Source organism: Cupressus sempervirens, chromosome 5 (assembly GCF_028749045.1).
Source record: "Cupressus sempervirens isolate cs-2001-9-10 chromosome 5, ASM2874904v1, whole genome shotgun sequence".
In the NCBI taxonomy this organism is placed as follows: domain Eukaryota; kingdom Viridiplantae; phylum Streptophyta; class Pinopsida; order Cupressales; family Cupressaceae; genus Cupressus; species Cupressus sempervirens.
Genome location: NC_143122.1, coordinates 374,311,128 through 374,333,052, shown reverse-complemented (window position 1 = coordinate 374,333,052; position 21,925 = coordinate 374,311,128). Strand labels below are relative to the sequence as shown.

Sequence of the window (21,925 nt, the reverse complement as noted above, 5' to 3'; positions counted from 1 at the left end):
CATCAAGATTTTCAGCTTGAAGAGATTTCGTCCTTCAAACTATTGAGACATAACCTCCAGAAAATTCTCCAATTTTTTTGATATTTCCAACCATACTTAAAAGAAGCTCTTCCATTTCTTTTATAGTGTTCTCACAAGAGCTCCATCCTTCGTTTTCTCAATGTGGGATAAAACATAACTCCCTTTATGTAACTTATGTCTCCAATGTGTTATAAAATAAAAGGGACTCTTTTAATTTAAATATTTCTCACAAACTATAGTCTATGCATTAATAAAGTTAAATATTTAAATTTAACTTTATAAAATAGCTTTATCAATGCAAAACAAATCTTATCAATGATAAACAAGTCTTCTTGCCGATTTTAAACAATTACTATCGACATACCGTTGCCACTGGATGTCCACCCATGCCCAAGATGACTTACTATAAATAGTAAGTATGCCCAAAGTTGTCTCAAAACCCCTCAGAAAGACCTGCAACTGAAACTATCTAGGCCAAATGGCCTCTAAGCCCCTTTAATGTCCTAGTTAGCCTACGGGACCGTGGGAAAATAGGCTAACGACAACATCATGCTATGAATGCGAAAAAGGGGACATTACAGTCCGCCCTTCCCAAAATTGCTTGTCCCCAAGCAATGGCCGAACAACAACCCAATCAATCCACTTGGATCCCAAATGTAGTCACGAACTATACTGCTGTTAGTCAACATAGGCTCCTGCAACAACCTCTGAAAATTAACCAAGAGGAATCCATAATCAAATTGGCGAATACAACTCACCCAAACTCCAAAGTTAGGAACCCATGAGAAACAAGCTCTCGAAATATCAAAACCCAAGTAGAGTAGATAACCCAAACTGCCAACACAGTAAATACCATCAACGCATCTCATTGGTCTATATGGAATGTACAATCCAACTCTGCAACAATGGTGACCACTCCCACATGAAACTGCACCAAATACAAAGAATCCACACACTATACATCTACTGCAGTTAACACAACTCTGTAGATTACGGGCCACTGTCTCATAACCATAACTCCCATGCACCACTGATGGTGAAAAGACATCGCAAGATAAACAGCAAGAAATGGAACCCAAACCAAATCTGCCTGCCACCAACTCCTTAACACAAGGATCAAATGCTAAGTGATGTACATACCCTGCAGTATAATGCTGATAAAAAGAACCAATCCCAGTCAACAGATCACCATGAACAAGTGATACAACCCACTGTAACTGATCACCAGCTAAGTCAGGAGATGTCATAACCAAAAGAGTAGAATCAATAACAACAACCGCTGAAGCATCACTCCCAAACTCCTTCTCTAAGTCATGTATTATCAAGCTATCAACCACAGAACCTATTGCCATGTCATGCCCATCACAACTCTCATCCTGTGGCGTCAAACCATCCCATAGCTGATGACAAGCACTAGGAATCAAAGTATATCTCCATATCATCATCTCATCAACATGGTCATCAAAGGTAAATTGATGAGCATACCTCACAGTGTAATGCCGATGGAATGCGCCAATCTTAGTTAGATGCTCAGACTGCAACCCAGATGAAACTAACTGCAATCGATTACTAACCAAGCTGGAACTGATTACTACCTTCGAAGACATTGCCAAGGGAGTAGTATCACTAGCAAGAACCATGCCAACTGCCGGCTCACCAACATCACACATGATCTTTGATACAACATCTCTAGTCTCCGTGCCATCAGTACTAGAGGCCACCACCATGTCAGGCATACCACAACAATCTGCTATAGCACCCAACTCAACTGAACCTGACTCTAGTAGGAGCGGAAACGATATGCCAATGTTAGTATCAAGGGTGGATGCATACCCATCTCCACTATCTCTGACAATCTCGACCATGGACATCCTCGGATCACTAGACACCACAGCTTGTGACTGTACAGAATCTGGTAAAGACTGCAGTCGCTCTAACTCCATGATCACCTTAGCCAAATGAAACTGTGACTCCTCGAAAGCCAACTGTGTACTCTCAAGAATCTCAGAAGTCACCTCGAGATGCTGAGTAAGCTCACTCACCTCATCTTCCTTGGCCAATAATGCATCGTATGCTGTACTCCCCCACTCCATAAGATAATCTCTATTGGCTACCAACTGCATATAATCCTGTCTCAGAATCCGAATAGCCTCCCATAAAGAGTGGATCTTTTTCAAGGAAAGATAACTACCTCCCTGCTCATCAGTAGTAGGACAACCCCATCCATAAACTGCTAACAACTGACGAGCAGCGTCGAAATGCTGGCAAGCGATAGAAATGTCTCGCTCACTAACTCTCAACTGACTAGACACATGATGGCACTGGCTAGATTGTCTCCTACAAACCTCCTCTAACACACTGTCTAAAGGAGCATCCTCAAAGTTACTAGTCTCTAGACTATTACCATCCATATCCTGCGAATCAACTCCAAAGCTCATATCAACATACGTAGTATAAAAAACTGTAGCATCGCTGTCCAACCCCTCCGTACCATAAAAAACTGCTGAGGAAACTAAGTCCTCAAAACTATCCACAACATCCCCCTGGGTGTCGTCTGTAATAATTAGATCCTGGGACTCTCCTGTAAACTCTGTCATCTTTGAGAAATCATCAACATGTGACCTGACTGTAAAAGAAAACTGAGTCCCTTCTATAAGCGCTAACTCTCGAACTGAGCTCACCTCAAGACAAAGCTCGTCCACATGTCTCTCAGAATCCTGGAGAGCCAACTGAATACACACCAAGGAATTCCGAGTATCCTCTAGCTCATGAGAAAGCTGGTCATCCTCCTCCTTCTTCTTCAATGCATCTAAATAGATCCCTGCAAGATTAAGGAGATGATCGCGATCTAAAAGTCGGTGTATGTAACTTACCTTCATTGCTTCCATGCCTTCCTTGATCTGCTGTAAGTCGTCACAAGAAGAACCTGTTGTGACTCCTTTCTATCTCTCCTGTAGTTGAATCATCCAAATGTGATTCTCAATCAATCCATACATCCTGTCATGATGAGATAAAGTCGCGACAATATCCTTGTCCCTTGTCTTCAGCTGGCTTGCCAAACCAAGTGAAGAGCTACTAGCCTCTATCTCATGTGAAGAAGCATCCAACTGTGCTTGATACTCATTTTCTGCAAAGTCCTGAATGCTCACTTTTTAATCAACTGTACTATCCTCAAACATGACAGTATCCTCAACTGCTGTAACTTCATCCAGCCCAACTGTACTGGAATCACTATCTGTGTCAATCATGCAATCCGATGTGCCTATGATATCACCTTCTGATGCAACTGGCTCAACCTGCACAACATCTAAAACCCCTTCTGCCTGTGAAGATGATGCAGATAAACCATTACTTGAAGATGTGCTGAGGTCTCCCTGTATCAAATCTGCATGTCTGTTAAACTCCTCATACAAGTTTCTGCCTGTCATAGGGAAGGTATGATCCTTAGGCCTATCAAAGCGTTCAGTCAGTCTCTCCGAGAACTCCACATATGAGGTAATGTGTGCATGACCCATAGTGACCATACCATGATGCCACCACTTGTGTGCTAACCCATCCAGGTGAATTGCTGCATACTTAATAGCTTCTTTCTCAGGCATAGGGTTCATTTGAAAGTATGTGTCAAGCTTTTGAACCCAAGCTCTTGCTGTAGACTTCCCCGAGCCATCATAATATGGTAACTGAAGTTTCCCTACTTTCTTCTGTAGCTCATAGCTCTGGTTCCTGTCATGTCCACGTGGCATATGCTTCATCCGCACATCTATATACTCCCTAAAGGTAATTGCAGCAATAAAATTTGGACCTCCGGCTTCCCAATCTCTCCTCAGCTGGTACTGTATATCAGTGATCTGGGGCTCTGGTACGGGCTGCTCTAGAGCTCTAGGAGGAAATATGGGAATCATGGGCCGCGAACTCACTGTCCTAGTTTGCTGGGGTGCATGACCGAAATTGTTCCCAACTTGTTCGCCTCCATTATGTGCCCCATCCTGATTATTACCATTCTGATTATTTCCTCCACCCACATTAGCATTCAACCCCATTTGACAAGCCATCATCTGCATCATAAGCTCAAATCTCTAACTCTGTTCCTGTGCTCTTTGCTCTGCTGATCGCTGTCTCTGTGCTAAGGTGTCTAATAATTGTAAGAATCTTTCCTTTCCCTGATCTGGACCGACATTCATTTTGTCAAACATTTTTCTCTTTATTTGGCTATTCCAAATTCCCTATAAGACCTCCATAGGATGGCAAGACTTATAGCTCTGATACCACTGTAATGACCCCAATAGGTTATAACTTCTTCAAACACCAAAAATCTTTATACTTCAGTTGTTTGACATTTCGTCAAACACTTTGCAAGCAAGCTCTGATACCACTGTAATGACCCTCCTCAAATCTGCCCTCAAAAATGCTAATGAAAGCTCAAGGAATTTCATCAAAGAATTCACATGCAAGAGACATATGACTGATATAGTATTTCAGCTTGCTTTAAATGACTTTTTTCCAATTTGCATCAATGAGAATCTAGTGATAGAAGATTACAATGAACTACACAATGATCTAACATGAGTGTGCTCCTAATTTTGACAATATTCAATGCATATATTATGATCTAAGCATGAGAAAAGAACACCTACAGGCAACTGGCATTTTTGCAAACAGTTGGTATGCAAACTATCTAGCTGATAAATAATGAGATTGAATTGCTTAAATGACACCAGCAACTATTATCTTTTTGATTGCAATCAAATTTCTAATACAATGCTCATGAAATATGGCCAAGACTTTGGCATTTACATGGATTACCAAAATGACAATGCTGGTATAATGCACACTTACAACTGAAACTTATAATACCCTAAAAAAAACAATACTAACAAAGGAACCTGGTTGTAGATGGCTGTAATAATTTTCCTTCAATGCTGCCCCTTTTGCTTTACTTTTTCGAACTGCTTTTTCGGCTTGCCTTTTCGGTTTCGCTTTTTCCGCTTGCTTTTTCGATTCCGCTTTTTCTGCCTGTATTTTCAGTTTCGCTTTTTCCGCTTGCTTTTTTCGATTCCGCTTTTTCCGCCTGCTTTTTCGGTTACGCTTTTTCAGACTACTTTTTTGTTTCTGCTTTTTCGGATTGCTACCCTGTTGAATCTCAAGACTATATCTTTCAATGGCGTCAAGATTTTCAGCTTGAAGGGATTTCGTCTTTCAAACTATTGAGACATAACCTCCAAAAAATTCTCCAATTTCTTTGATATTTCCAACCATACTTAAAAGAAGCTCTTCCATTTCTTTTATAGTGTTCTCACAAGAGCTCCATCCTTCGTTTTCTCAATGTGGGATAAAACATAACTCCCTTTATGTAACTTATGTCTCCAATGTGTTATAAAATAAAAGGGACTATTTTAATTTAAATATTTCCCACAAACTATAGTCTATGCATTAATAAAGTTAAATATTTAAATTTAACTTTATAAAATAGCTTTATCAATGCAAAACAAATCTTATCAATGATAAACAAGTCTTCTTGCCGATTTTAAACAATTACCATCGACATACCATTGCCACTGGATGTCCACCCATGCCCAAGATGACTTACTATAAATAGTAAGTATGCTCAAAGTTGCATCAAAACCCCTCAGAAAGACCTGCAACTGAAACTATCTAGGCCAAATGGCTTCTAAGCCCTTTTAGTGTCCTAGTTAGCCTACGGGACCGTGGGGAAATAGGCTAACGACAACATCATGCTATGAATGCTAAAAAGGAGACATTACAAAAGGAGACTAATTTGCTTGACAAAATATACTATTTTTGTATGCAAGGGAAACATAAAAGCGTTTCCTAAATTTAAGTTTACTTTGGAAGAAATTTATCTTGATTATATAAGTTGAAAAATACAGTTACGACGTGAAAATCTTGTAATAGCTAGAAAAGCTATCATCCATTCCTTTTAGCTACTAAACATGGATCTGAAACTTTATGAAAGCACGTTTTTCTTTAAGATGCATAGATTAGTGCTCTCAAAGTTGGCATGTGCTGAATCTCTGTCAACAATGTAGTAGAGGTACTAGATTCTTTCAATATCTAAAGAGCAGTTGTCTCTATAGCAATTTTAGCTAAAAGGTCTTGTTGAACATGTTGCAGGTTCTCTTCTTGTGTCTTATTAAAAATGAGAAATCATTGAAGCAGATGATGAAAAAAGAGTTTGTGAGTGACCTAAGTAGACTATTCATTATGTGCTTGAATGTGGGTGGTGTGTTGGTTGGAGTGTAGGCTAATTTAGTTATTGTTTTCCAAAGGAGACTAATTTGCCTCACAAAATATACTTTTTCCAATTTAAGGGAAAAATAAAAGCGTTTCCTAAATTTAAGTTTGTTTTGGAAGAAATTTATCTTGATTATATAAGTTGAAAAGTACAGTTACATCAAAATCTTGTAATGGCTAGAAAAGCTATCATCCATTCCTTTTAGCTACTAAGCATGGATCTGAAACTTTATGAAAGAACATTTTCCTTTAAGATGCATAGATTAGTGCTCTCAAGGTTGACATGTGCTGAATCTCTGTCAACAATGTAGTAGAGGTACTAGATTCTTTCAATATCTAAAGAGCAGTTGTCTATATAGCAATTTTAGCGAAAAGGTCTTGTTGAACATGTTGCAGGTTCTCTTCCTATGTCTTATTAAAAATGAGAAATCATCAAAGCAGATGACAAAAAAAGAATTTGTGAATGGCCTAAGTAGACTATTCATCATGTGCTTGAATGTGGGTGGTGTGTTGGTTGGAGTCTACGCTAAAGGGTTGCAGTTGAATCGACCATTAGAATAAACTCTCCTTGAACTTGAAGCCACTCTTTGCAATGTCAACTATTAGACAAGCACTTGATGGTACCTTGGTTTCATAGTGATCTTTGGTAAAAAAAAATCTCATTTAAGTTGGTCCAAGTTTTATCAATTTTTGTGATCTAGTACCAATTCTTGATAGTGATCTTGTTCTAGGATCAATGGCCAGCACAGAGTTGTTGTTTTCCATATTTCTTTTTTGAAGGCAAAATTGATCTTCCACAGTGTGAGGCACTTAGCCAAATATGCTCTTTTTGGACCAGTTACTGAATTTACCAGTTGATGATCTTGTTATTCTTTGAAAGTGTTTTTCTGTAAAAGTGACTCATTGGGTAGTGGCATGGCACATACAAGATCTATCCAATGCTTCACTTTACAGTGCAGGGGGCCACACTTGTTGGTTAGTTAAAAATATATCATTATATTGTGAGAAAATCTATTTTGTTGGTTTATGACTATTCTCACTCAAGCTTGGGGAAGAGAACGAAATGGGATGGCAACATATTTCTGGTCTGGGGTACTTTTTGGGCCATTTTTTAGGGGATGACATGAGTCGACTGTAAAAACATGCAGGGAAGGTTATTAAAATATAGAAAAACTTAAAATATCTGTATTGTAACATTGATAGGTATTTAACAGAGGCATTGTAGAAGCTTAATGCCTAGCATGTTTCACCATTTCCTTGTTTCCATTACAGAAGATCATGATAATAATGTTACTGCAGCTATACAAACAATTATGGTTTTGTTCATTGATGAGAATTATGATGTACCACAATCTCTGTGTTCTATCATGTCGACTAACTGGAAGAAGGGAATTCTTGGATTCCTATTAGTTGAGGGGCAATTGGTTGGAAGAGTGATACTTTGTTGTGAGAAGATATTGAAACCTTTGTTGGGTAGAGATAGAAGTAGTTAATGAAAAATAGTCTTCCAATACAAGAATTCATGAATGCAGCAAGAACAAACTAACTTGACAAGAACTTTTCTTTCCTGCGAAGTGCCATGGCAGCCTAATCACATAAGCACAAGTAAAATGGCAAAGGTGCTAGAGGAAGATAAGTCAGCAAAGAAAGTATGGACTGACAACAAAGAAGGCACGGCTGCTAAAGTTTGGTTCTAACACAATGACAGAATGAGTTGAAACAAAAAGAATTCGTCATTGTTGTAGGTGAGGGGTATACAAGTCTCTATATTGGTGACTTGGAGATTATTTTTGATAAACCTTGTTAAAAAAATGAGTTTTTGGATGAATCTATGGTTCATCATAATGCTGTCCCACCATTTTGACGTGAGGATTTTATGGTCTCGTCCATTGAGTCAGCTGATACTGATGGGTGTAGTGTTCCTATAGATAAAAGAAAACTAGAAAATGTAATGTTGTGAGTGGCCAAGTCACTTTGATGACTTAGAGAAAAGGCCTTAAGCATTGCAGATTTGAATGACCAATTATTAGTCGCGAAGGAGAAGATTTTGCGAGTATTATCAAGGGCAGATGTTTCTATTAAATACATTGCAGATCTTATTTGGGAAACTCAAACTTAGGAGAGGAAAAGGGAGTTTTGAATGGAGTCACTAGTGCGTAGCTACACACAATTGAAGAATTATAGGTAAAAAGGGTATCATATTACATGCAGCTGTTCATGCATAGCGATTTGGCTATCAAGTTTGCAGAAGACTAGGAAAAGGTGGTTGACAATCTTTGCCACCAGTTAAGTATGGCTCATTTCTCACTATATAGAGAAAAACCTATGAAACATGGAACTAATATAAGGATCATGGAGATTAAGCGAATTATTGAAGGCATTAATGAAATCCATAGGGATGAAATAGTTGATAGTATATCCAACATTTCTTACAGTAAGGAGTTTTAGTGTGTTGAGGATGAGGAGGAAGTTAATTTCTGAATTTTATTGATCAATCTTCACCTAATGTAGTTTGTAGCTATGAGATAGCTTCTATAATAGGTTTTGTTGGAATTTTTGAGAGGGGTATACTTGATAGATCAGGACTTGTGTTAAGAAACCAAATTTTGTAGAAGAGAAGAATGAGCCATATGGAAACACTAACCAAAGGTATGGGACAAATGCTGATTTTATGGTTATGAACAACTGATTCAGGAGCATATTAGGTTCCGAGTGATCTTGCATCAACCAATAATATTCTGTTTCCAGTTTTCTTAGTTTGCCATTATTTCAGTCTATTGATTGATTCCACGATCCTTGATTTCTTTGAGTTAACATTTGTGATGTTCAGAGTTTGATATGAACTTGTTCTTGTTCCTAAGTTCACAACTTGTTTGGGTCTCTAGTTGTGATTCATTCTCTCTCAAGTAGCTTGTTCTTGCCAATTTCCTTGACCGTTAGTGGATTTCAGTCTTGTGATGGAAATCTACGACCGTGTGTCTTTAGTGGTGCTTCTAACTATGTTCTTGGATCATGTGAGGACATAAATATGGAGCTGCAAGTCTTCAAATCGTTTATGCCTTGTGTTGCCCTTTGATTTGGGAATGGATCTATTTATCGTAATATGTTTCCTATTTTTTGGGGAATGTTATGGATCGTATGTCTAACCTGAATGTCACTTGCCCATATATTGTAATGTAATATATCTCTTGAAGGCGATAGTTGAGAGCATTGATGTAAAAATCGCCTGAGGAGATTAATCGCCTAGGCCTGAAAAAGTTTAATCGGGAAAAATCGGGAAAAAATCGAGGAAAAAATCGGGAACTAAAAAACCACTTAATTTTAATAAAAAAATGCGATTTTTTTTACAGAATTTAATGTTTTTTTGCATCTAATGACTTAATTACTAACAATACATAAGAAACAATCATGTTTAGATTTATATCAATGCAAAAAGAGTTATTAATCGGTAAATTACTAACAAGTAAGTAGTGACAAGTTGTAAATTACTAACAACTAACAAGTTCACAACACATGAGAAGTATTCTCATAAATAAAGTGTCAAATGTAAAGAGTTCAAATAAGCACATCAACATGACTACAAATAAGTACAAATGTCAAATACAGGACTACATCTTCCTCTTCCCAGTCACTTTACTAGCGAGTGCGGGAGAGGGTAAAGCTCTAGAACTAGAACCCCGCAGGGTTTGTGCCCGTGTCTGTATCTATGCCAATGCAGGAGATGGTGTAGCTATAGAACTAGATGTCGGTATCTCCACATTCGCTGCGCGCAAGATGTCAAGGTCCTCTGCAGTAAGCTCAATGTCATCATCCTCATCATCGCCCTCCTCGATGTCATCCAAATCGATGTCATATCCAGTTCCACCCCCTTCCTCCTCCGCAACCTCCTCCGCGGCCTCCCTCTCCAAATTGGAGATGTCCTCCTGTGTAAATAAGGGAGCCTGCTCCTGTGCCGTCCAATCATAATAAGGATCTATCTCATCCAAATCGATTGGCCCAGGAGGATCTTGTTGCGCCTTTTTCATGCGCAATTTAAGATTATATTGCACATAGACCATGTCATTCATCCTCTTTTGGGACAACCTGTTTCTCTTTTTTGTGTGGATGGCCTCAAACAAACTCCAGTTGCGCTCACAATGTGATGCGCTACAAGGCTGTGATAGGATTCTGAGAGCAAATTTTGCAAGATTTGGAGTGCTTGCACCCCAAGTGGTCCACCAAGCCACTACATCACAAAAATTGTACAAGTTAGAAAATACTAATAGACAACAAAAAATGAAACATAAATATTAATTTAGCATTTGAGATTCAGAAGTTTGCAAATGTATTACCTGGGGTTTGTGTAAGCCTTGCTCTCTTGCAGAGAGAAGTGGAGAACACCTTGCCTCCTGCTGAAGTGAAGATCTCCTGCTCAGCGATGATTTTATCTCTTGTTTCCTCGCTGGTTACCATCTTTTCGACGCACTCACTTAGGCCTCTGATGACCTCTCCATCAGGATCTGCATATGTACCATCAGCCCTAAAACCAAAAACCAAAAACAAATAAGTCTTCCAATTTTAGTACACACCCAACACCCTACGAAAGCAAAATGAATTGAAGTCTTCGTTAACTTAAATTTGAGTAAGAATGAGCTTACAGTATACCTAAAACGTGGGTTGAGGAAATATCCTGCTGCATGAATGGGTTGGTGAAGCTGATTATTCCACCTTCTATCAATGATCTGCCAAATGGGTTCATATTTGATGCTTTCCCCCTCGTAGTAATTTTTGACAGATTCTTTGGCCTTGTCCATGGCCTCATATAGTTCACCCATTGGCGTTTGGTCTCCATCAACCAAACGCAAAACTCTGACTAAAGGCTCGGACACCTGCAATATAAATTTGAAATTAGTTGACAAGTTACAAAATTATTATTTACTTGAGTTACAAACTTAGTATGTTATAAAGTTGTAAAGTGTAAACTAAAACTTAAAGTTTTGTAGTTACCTTTACTATTTCATCAGCCTTATCTTCAAAATATTTATCAAACACAATCCGCACAACATTCTCTCCTTCACTCTTCTTTGAAAATGTGGAAGCAAGCCATTTTTTGGAAACAAACATTTGCTTCAAAGAAGCCAAATTATCGAAAATGCTTTGCAATGTCAAAAAAATCGTTGCAAACCTTGGGACGGCAGGCCTGACAATTTCTTTGCCATCAGTGTGCTCTCTCATCAGGCTAAGGACCCATGGGTGATTGTATATGTATTTTGTCACCCGCCTTGCATCCTCCACAATTGGAGTGACCCACTCAAGTTTGCCTATGTCCTTCAAAAGAAGGTCAAGGACATGTGCTGCACACGGGGTCCAAGAGAGAGTGGGGTGCTTCTGCTGTAGGAGTTTTCTTGCCAATTGTAAAAGCAAATACTAATTAGTTTCCAACTTTTCAAATATATCAAACTATTAAAAATTCTTGTTGTGAAATTCACAATGCACATGCAACATAAAATTACGGTTTACCTGCTGATACATATGCAGCAGCATTGTCTGTGATGATTTGCACCACATTTTCAATGCCAATCTCTAAGACCATGTTCTCCAACATCAATGCTAATGTCTGAGCATTTTTTACCTTGTTGGAGGCATCGATTGATTTTAGGAACACCACATTATCATTACAGCAGGCCAAAAAATTAATTATGGTCTTGCTCTTCCCATCCGTCCACCCGTCAGAAAGAATGGTGCAACCAAATTTTGTCCATTCTTGTTTCTGTTCCTCAACAAATGCTTTGGCCCTCTCAACAACATTTCCAATAAGCCTACAAAAACAAAATTTAGTTATGTCTGAGATTCTTAGTAATTTAAAATTGATTTAGACTTTAGTAATCAACATTCTAATTTCTAGATAAATTAATTAAAATTTAGAACTAAGTAAAAAGTTAAAAATTAAAAGGAAATCGAGTGTAATAAAATTATTCGCTTACCTGCCACCCAACACAAAACGAGAAGGGGACTTGTACCCCTTTCCTGCAACTGTCAACCCTGTGGCCAAAGCCTCCCAATAGGGACTGTCAACAACACTAATAGGAAGGTTGTTGAAAACCCAGAAATCTGCTAGTGCATTGTCCAACTGGTCATGGACCTCCTTATTCCATCTAGTGGCCTCTAATGAAGGTTGTGCACCAGGTGTGTGCCTCGGCACAAAATAGCTCCCTATCCCAAAAGCACCTGCTGATCCTGATGGTGCGGAAGTGCTAGGAGGTGTAGGAGTGGGAGTGGGAGTGGAACTCGTGAAAGAAAAAACACCCTGTTTGCGGACACGCGGCCCACGATAAGAGCCATCCATGCTTTCAATGGCTGCCTCCTCCTCCTGAACATCAACGAAACTGCCCTGGGTCTCTGCTATGGCTGCCCTGACATGCAATTTATTCCGCTCTCTTTGCAATTTTTTTTGCTCTCCAGCTGCGAGCAAGGCATTTGCAAACCTTTTTATTTCTTCTGTTGTATTCTCACAAGGATTCGTATCATATTTTGAGATCCCTGCGATGTGATATTTGAACCGATAAATGCCCCCGGATAATACTTTTTCACATCGAATGCAAATCACTTTGGTTGGTTCATCGGGTGCTTCATAGGCATATTTCCATGCTTGATCTCTCGCATTCTTTGGCCTTGTGCCAATGTAGCCTGAGGGGCATGGAGTCAATGGCCATTTGTCTGCCATTTAAAACTGCTGCGGGCTGCCTACACATACAAATTTTTAAAAAAAACTATAAATAAATTATAACAAGATCAAAGTTAACAGTTAAACAAAGAATTCAAGCAACATTCCAATAACAGCACCAATAAATTGAAATCCAAATAACATTCAAACAAACTAGCTGCTAGGGTTTCAATTTTTTTTTAAAAGGGCAAATTTTTAGCATAAATTCGATCTAGAATGGAAAAAAATGCAAATGAATGCATTTAATCTTGCTTACATTCATCAAATGCATTCCTAACTAATTAGGAATGTATTTTTATCCATTTACATGCAAGGAAAAAAATACAATCTCTTGCAAAAACAAAAAACAAAGATTCAAATCACTTACCTAGTAACGAAGAAATCGAATCAAAAGGCCTCCAAATGCACTTGATTCTGCCTATTTCTTGCCAAGAACTCTTTCTCTATCCTCTCCTCTCCAAAACACCCTAAGCAATGTAAAAACATAATGAAAAAAACATGTTTTTTCGTCACTTTATGTGACTGCCGGGCACGGGCGATTTTTTTGCAAAAAATCGCGATTTTTAGGCGATTAATCTGCGATTTTTTGGAAAAAATTTGCAAAAAAAAATCGCAATTTTTGGGGCGACTAAATCGCCGGCCTCAAAAAATCGCGATTTTATCTCGTATCGGCGATTAATCGGCGATACTCACATCTATGGTTGAGAGTATCAGGTAGAGTTCATAATTAGAGTTTAGACAACTTGTGTAATGAGAAACTTGATCAAGAATTGGTGTTGAGGCAAAGTTTGTTCAAAACAAGATGTAAAGCTGTATAAAAGTGTTGCAAATTGATCATTGATAATGGGAGTTCAGACAACCTAGCATTATAGAAATTAGTTAGCAAGTTGCAGTAACCAAGGATGTAGCATTTGAAGCCATATCAGATTGCATGGATAAAAGGTGATTATAAGGTACTGGTAAGTGAGCAATGCATAGTAAAATTAAAAATTGGATCTTATCATGATGAAGCTCTTTGTGATATTATGTTAATGGATTGTTGTCATATCTTGTTGGGAAGACCTTGGCAGTACAACAGACATATAATACATGATGGTAGCTTGAATAGGTATACCATAGTAGCAATTGGAACAAAACAAGCATTGTTACCTTAGGTAAGAGATCCTAAGAATGAGAATTGTACCACAATAAAGGTTTGCTTGGTTGAAGGGAGAAAATTCTTAGACGGTACGAAGAAAGAGAGTATTGAATAGGTATACCATAGTAGCAATTGGAACAAAACAAGCATTGTTACCTTAGGTAAGAGATCTAAGAATGAGAATTGTACCACAATAAGGGTTTGCTTGGTTGAAGGGAGAAAATTCTTAGACGGTATGAAGAAAGAGAGTATGTTTTATGCTTTGATTTTGCAAAAGTCTAATTTGGGGATAATAGATGAATAACCTAAGGAAACAAAAGAGTTATTGATAAAATTTGAAGATATCATTTCATATAATGCTCCTGATAGATAAATGTTCTTGATAGATTACCTCTTGTTATAAGTATCAGTCATTCTATGGATCTAGTATCTAGAGTACGTTTACCAAACAAAGCATTGCAATGGATGATACCTGTAGAGAATGAGGAATTGAATAGGGAAGTGCGAGAATTGTTGAGGAAAGGTCTGATTAGAGAAAGTTTGAGTTCTTGTCTAGTACCTGTAGTATTGACATCTAAGAAGAATGGAGAGTGGTGAATATGTATTGATTCTAGAGCTATCAACAAGATCACAGTAAGGTATAGATTTCCTTTGCATTAGATGGATGACATAATGAATTGTTTGCATGGAGCAAAGTATTTTACTAATATTGATTTGAAGAGTGGTTATCATTAGATCAAAATTAGAGGAGATGAATGGAAGGTCCTACATTTAAGACTAATGAGAGTTTTTAATGAATGGTTTGCTATGACTTTTGGTTTAGCTAATGCACCTAGTATTTTCATGAGGTTAATGAATGACATATTGAAGAAATTCTTGGGTAAATTTTTGATTGTGTACCTAGATGATATTCTGATTTTTAGTAAGGAAAAACATGTGTTGCATGTGAGTCAAGTGTTATAGAGATAGAAAGAAGAAAATTTGTTAATCAATATCAAGAAATGTTATTTCATGAAGGAAAAGATAGTAAATCTTGTATTTGCTATTTCAATTGATGGTTTGAAGATGGATCTTGAGAATGCGAAAGCAATTTTAAAATGGCTTAGACCGGAGAGCATTGGGTAAGTTAGATCATTTCATGGATTGGCTGTTTTTTAAAGAGTTTATCAGGAATTTCAGTTCGGTTTGTAATCCTATGACAAAGACTATGAGATGTGATTGGAAGGGTTTTGAATGGACACATGGAGAAAACCAGAATTTTGAGTAGTTGAAGAAGAAAGTCTCTGAACAACCAGTATTGGCCTTAATGGATTTCAACAAGGTATTTCATGTGGATTGCATTGGAAGTGGGAATGCAATTGGAGATTTGTTAAGTCAAGAAGGTAGACTTATTGCATTTTAGAGTGAAAAGTTGAATGATGCCAAGAGGAAATATTCAGTTTATGATCACGAGTTCTATGTCATAGTTTAAGCATTGAAGAAGCAGAGACATAGTTCAAGGAGTTTGTATTGTATATTGATCATAAAGCATTGCAGTATTTTAGTTAAGGAAATTTAAATCAGAGGCACATGGGATTGGTTGAGTTCTTGCAGACTGATACATCTAAGTCAAAGCATAGAAGTGGCTAGTCAAATAGAGTAGTTGATGTATTGATTAGAAGTAGGACTTTGCTAACAGAAATGAGATTAGAAGCACATGGGTTTTATGACTTAAAGACCTCTAGTGAGACAGATTCCAATTTTGCAGATGTATGCAGGGTTTGTAAGGAGCTTGTTATAGTTGGATGAGGCAAGTGGTTAGATTATTTTGTTAGGATGATATTTTGTTTAAAGGAGTTCAGTTATGCATACCTAGAGGATCAATGAGGCATAATTTGATTAAGGAGAAACATAGTGGAGGACTTGCCAAACACTTTCGTATTGACAAGATAGTAGGTTTGGTGAGTGAGAGATATTATTGGGCACATATTTATATGGAATATAAATGTCATAATTTTTTCCCGAAATTACATTTGTCAAGTTGCTAAGGGTAGTAGTGAGAATGTGGGTATGTATATAGTACCTAGTAGACCTTGAGAGGATATTAGCATGGATTTTGTTTTGGGATTACCGAAGACACAAAGAGGTAATGATTCTATATTTGTGGTGGTGGATAGATTTTCTAAAATGTCAAATTTCATTCCTTGTAATAAGACATCGGATGCAGTACATGTAGCTGAATTATTCTTTAAGGAGATTGTAAGATTGCATGGGCTAGTGAGGAGTATAGTTTTAGACAGGGATAACAAGTTTTTAGGGTATTTTTGAAGGACGCTTTAGAGGAAGCCGAATACTGATATGAGCTGTGATAGTTGGTAGGCAAATGCAATATTTATTTATTGTTTGAGCAAGTTCAGGGTCTACAATGTATTTCAGACTATTATATAAAGTCTGAATTCACATTTTACGAAGTTAAAAGGATTTTATGTGTTATTAACATTTGATTACTTATGTTAGAATGCAAGTTCTATTTTATGTATTGTTTCCATTATTGAATGCAATCTGAAAGTATTGACTAGTAATTTAGAAAAGAAAATTAGTGCGACAATAAATACCATATCAAACACATTTACAACAACCTACTAAAAACCAATTAGAACTAAGCACTCCCTAACAGTTCGGTTCCGCAAGACTATTTCGGGCACTTCGAGAATCTCAGCAGGTTCCAGAATGAGTTTCCCTTCCTCATTGAGTGGTGGAAGATCTGTAGTGACGGTGATGTTTTGCCTGATAGCCTTCTTCAGAAAAGAAACATGGAAGACATTATGAATGTGGCTACCTTCGAGAAGCTCCAGTTCGTACGCTGCCTCACCAATGCGACGGATCATGCGGTAGGGACCATAAAATCGGGGCTTCAGTTTCTCCTTCCCTGTTCCTTTTAGTGAGGATTGTCGGTATGGTTGAAGCCAGAGGTAGACCAGATCCCCCACCTCAAAACTTCTCTATTCGATGTCTGTCAGCGTACACCTTTTGTCGGTTTTGTGCCTGCTGAAGGTTTTCTTTCAAGCTCCTCAGAATGTCTTGTCCCTCCTGAAGCCAATCCTTCGCCCTTTGAGTGTGGTTGTTGCCCAACACTGCATCGATGAAGGAGAGTGGTTCGTGCCTATATAGAGCTTTGAATGGCGCCATCCCTATCAACATGTGATACGTGGTATTGTAGCAGTACTCCCCAAGATGGATCCATTTCACCCATGCGCGTCGTCGTGCCGAGATGTAGTTCCATAGGTGGCCTTCGAACCATTTGTTCATAATTTCAATTTGGCCATCTGTCTATGGGTAGTAACTCGTGCTCGGTTATAATTTAGTCCCTGCCATCTGAAATAGTTTTGTCCAGAAGATACTGATGAATAGTCCATCCCGATCACTGACAATGTTTCGGGGTAACTCGTGCAGGCGAAAGACTTCTCTGAAAAACAGTTTGGCGACCTGTGCAGCCGAAAGGTCCAAGGGGATGACAAAGAAGTGAGCATACTCTGTCAATCTGTCAACTACCACAAAGATGCAGTCCTTTCCATTCACCCTAGGAAGACTTGTTATGAAGTCCATTGATATACTTTCCCACTTATGTTCGGGAATCAGTAGAGGCTATAATAGTTTGGCAGGAAGAGTGTGTTCGGATTTGTTTTGTTGGCAAATAGTACATTCTCTGACAAGCTGCAACACATCCCCTTTCAGTCCCTTCCATGAAAATCTCTCTCGAATACTTCTGTAGGTCTTAAGGAAGCTAGGATGTCCAGCCAAGGGGGAGTCATGCACTTCCTTCAGGATCTTCTGCTTCAAGTTTGATTTTGGCACTAGGTAGATCCGATCCTTATAATAGATGATACCACTGTAATGTTCCACGCTCTGCTAAATGACGATACGGTAGATTGAACTTGGGTGGACAACCTAATATTGTGGATTTTGGAAGCCGTACACTACATTGAGACCCAAAAACAACCGTACTTCATGCTTGGAAGGCCTACGTACAGAACAGGAAGTCCGTACGGGAGGGAGTATGACTGTACGAGAGTCCTATGATTTCGTACGATGGGCTAGGAAGCCGTACGGACTGTATAGAAGGCCGTACGGAGAAAATGGAAAATGGTTTTGTGTAGATGTCATACGAGGTATGCAGTACGGGATGGAGAATATGCAGTACAATGGTCTACAGGAGAGTAGGCAATCAAGTTCGTACGGTGTGGAGGGTGCACAGCAAGTGAAGGTCGTACAGTGTCTTAGGAAGGCCGTGCAGTAGAAAGGGGATCCGTACGGTAGTAAGCCATACAGTGACCAGAAGGAGAGGTTGTTAGGATTTGAATGAGTAGAACACCAAACCAAACAAAGATATATCATACAATAGATCCAGATCATACACAGGTTGCAGTCGAAAGGCTAAGAGACTCACCAACAAAAACAGAGATATATGATTATGCCTTCAAATTGCCAAATACAGATCGAGCACCAACAGAATAGGGTGAGGTTTTGAATCCCACCAAAATCGTGCAAGCCAAATAGGGAAGGTCTTTCACTTCCGAAATGGCGAACAATGCCGAACTCCAGCAAGAATCCGCAGTATAGAGAATATAATCCACAGCATACCTACAAACTACCTATAGCCGTGCTTAAATACCTGTCAAGAAACCATTTCGAGGGTGTACAAAGATTGCCGACAGTGACACAAACTACGAAGACAAAATATGGGTCCGGGATGAATTAAAAATAATCGGCTTTTTACACAGATTAATTAAATACATTTATTTTTGTCGGGGACATTACAAGCCGGAGACGACGAGACGTCCCTGCGTCCCCTGTGGGTGTGGGGGGACGTGACCGCATCCCCTTTGGGTGCGGGGGGACACTTGGACTTCCAAGCGATGATCATTGATCGTTCATTTGGCATTTTGATTTGGACTCTTGGAGACTTGTAGTTTTTGTTTGCATTATATACTTATTTTGATATCTTGATCCATGGCACAAGTTACTTATTGCAATCATCTTTATGTCATGACTCATATGGTCATTGATTAGATAGTAGATACTCATACTATTGATTTGATATATATTATAAATTAAAAATTATATAATTTGACACTCTTTCATTTGTTGATGTTCAATGTTCATTGTTTGATAATGAATCATGATGTTCTAGTTCAAAACTTCAAGCAATGTTCAATGTTTAAGTTTTTTACATCTTTATATCTTATATTGCAGTATATCTTTTCATAACTAGCATTTTAAGTACCATATGTATAGTATATACACCCCTGCTCCCCCCACCACCCCTCTGTCCCCCTCCGCTGTCCCCCCGCTGCCCCTAAGTCAAGGCCCCTCTATCCCCCCGTTTCGGAAACTTGTTCCCCCATCCCACCATCCCCCTGTTCCGCAGGGCGGTGTAACTATGGTTATCTTCTCTCTTCTATAAACCACTGCAAATCAGAAAACAAAGCAAAAAGAGTGTTTGTTACATAAAACAAAGCTAAAAGAAGTGTAGAAGTAGTTTCTTGTAAGCACACTCCAATGGCAGGAAGTGATTGTTTGACAATATTTTTTCTCACACTTAGTTTTTTGGCTAAAAGTTTTATTATATTTATATGTTTGTTTCTGTTTGCATTCTGCTATTTCGTTTATGTATGCTACATTCAAAGGTTCTATTATTTGAATTGAATTTATGTAGTGAGTGTGGAACCTATACTTGAATTTCTAGTAAATAGGGACATGATTAACTACAAACCAGCAAGGAAGCACAAATGTACACAGAGCTGAAAATCATGGATAGTATGGACTTGCTCCTTTTCTTAGCAAAATATTGAAAAGGCAACAAATTTACAATTGCACTAGTATAAGAAGATTAACTTGATCCAGCCAGACCATTGCAAAGAAGAGTTGGAGAAAAAACAATTAATCCTTCCTATCTTCCATGATCCCTAATCAAAGAGGTAAATTAAAATGAGATATAATTTAGCTCTAAAACTCATGTGACATTTAGTTCAGTAAAATTCCGTTGTTTATGACTAGGGAAAATTACTTGTGATTATTTTCTGAATATGTTCAATTCTGAAAACACCCTTTGTCAAAAGCCACAAACTCACTTTCACATCATCAAGTCACATTTATTGTCAGAAATTTCTATTGCGGAAATTTGAATCTAATTCATGAACAAATTGATTGGTAACACACCTGAAAATTTTTCATTTCTTCCATGGCTATAACTTCTGTCAGACATTTATGTGAGAGCCTAAATGGAAACAAGATCCATGGATGTGACACAAGTTTCTCAACCACTAGAAATTACAGCAATATTTTTGTAGTAACGGCTAGGTGTCTTAATTATATATTCTACCTTTGAGTATGAGAAATTTCAATGTTGTGACTTTCTAGCTGTCAATATCATTTTCTGCCATTCTTTTATATGATGAAGCTGGTCAAATATAGCAACAGATCCTTTAGCATATTTATAGTTTAATGAGAGAAGGTGCCACATCCTTCTGTTATAATGATGTCCCTGGTCGACATGAACCATATGTTTGAAGGGGTATACACAGAGGTCACAACCATGGGTGTATAGGGGGTTAAATGGGAATATGATCCGATATGTTCCTTTCAAAAGGCTTGATATGTGTTTTATTCAAATCTTATTGGCTGGGTCAGTCACATTATACAATTCATGTATGTCTTTTAAGTGTTTATCTTTTTTGAGATTTCAGCAGAAGCTGATAGATTTGAATAATATAAATTTATTAAATTTATACATTTCATTTTTCTTGTTTTTCTATAACATGTAGATCCTTAAAGTTGTGGATGGTTTTGCGGTTATACGGTGTATCAAATTTACAAACATATATTCGGAACCATATTGATCTTGCCAAGCATTTTGAGCAACTTGTTAGAGAAGACCCCAGATTTAAGGTATTCTCATATCTAGTTATGGAAATATTTTATTTTTTAATCTCTCATTGAGATGTTCATTTTTTAATCTTATCTGGTTGGCTATGGAGTTCTTGTTTTAAATTAGCAGAAAAATGATGGGGGATGTTCTGTTACGTAAATTATCATGCTAGAAAAATGTCTTTCTAGTTCAAATTTGACAAAAGATGCTATGTTGCAGTACATAAACATGACTACAGATTTCTTACTGTTCATGTATTATATCATCAGTTTTTTAGGAAACTCTGAAGGAACAAACAGTTGTCATGTTTCTGTATAGTAATGGTACTCTGCGACATTTTGAAAAAAAATCAGTCTGAATTTAAGCTTTCAAGGGGGGAAGTTTAGGCCTTATCTTAGAATCACATTGTCCGCTATAAGAAAAAGTTAATGCATATGATAAACAAAAACACTCTAAGATTAGGGGAAAAGAAACTGAACACTGTTTCATATCCCTGCCATAGCAAACAAGGTATTTAATATTTTTTGAAAGTATCAAAGCCTCCTGTAATAAGCATTAGCAAGCAGTGATCATTTGAAAGTAACACTGTTGACATGGCAATCCCATTTATTAAGATTATGAATGTTAAGGAGCGATCAAATGAAATAATCACTGTTTAAACTTTATCCTTATCGCTGTTTACAAACATCAATTTGTCTAGAAACTGTTTGTTATAGGAGGGATTAGGTAAAGAAATTAAAAGATGAAGAGAAACCACCCTCTAAGTTTAAGGAAGGGACATTTCCTCCTGTTCCATGAGGGGAATATATATGTATCTAAGGAATTGACTCCAAGAGGAAAAGGGAGGAAGGAATGAAATACTGAGCGGTCGATACTTACAGGCTTACAGCAATCTGAAAAGTTA

General features: G+C 37.9%; 3 protein-coding genes across 10 annotated transcripts in view; 1 reads left to right on the top strand and 2 right to left on the bottom strand.

Moving 5' to 3' along the window:
• Positions 1-21,925, top strand: part of LOC149556311 (tyrosine decarboxylase 2-like) — a 178,777-nt gene that overhangs the window by 108,993 nt on the left and 47,859 nt on the right. For all 8 annotated transcript variants that reach the window (XM_089830550.1, XM_089830551.1, XM_089830555.1 and 5 more), the window contains one exon: positions 20,918-21,041. In XM_089830550.1, the coding sequence (XP_089686676.1) occupies positions 20,918-20,992 (75 nt within the window). In that variant the 3' untranslated portion in view covers positions 20,993-21,041. The remainder of the gene's footprint in view (positions 1-20,917; positions 21,042-21,925) is intronic.
• Positions 9,775-11,096, bottom strand: LOC149556314 (uncharacterized). Its single transcript, XM_089830560.1, has 3 exons — positions 10,918-11,096; positions 10,605-10,792; positions 9,775-10,498 (listed from the first exon to the last, which is right to left on the bottom strand). Exons 1-3 carry the CDS (start codon positions 11,085-11,087, stop codon positions 9,978-9,980), a joined length of 879 nt encoding a protein of 292 aa, XP_089686686.1. The 5' UTR covers positions 11,088-11,096; the 3' UTR covers positions 9,775-9,977.
• Positions 11,697-12,976, bottom strand: LOC149556313 (uncharacterized). The gene is made up of 2 exons (XM_089785856.1): positions 12,237-12,976; positions 11,697-12,071 (listed from the first exon to the last, which is right to left on the bottom strand). Exons 1-2 carry the CDS (start codon positions 12,974-12,976, stop codon positions 11,762-11,764), a joined length of 1,050 nt encoding a protein of 349 aa, XP_089641982.1. The 3' UTR covers positions 11,697-11,761.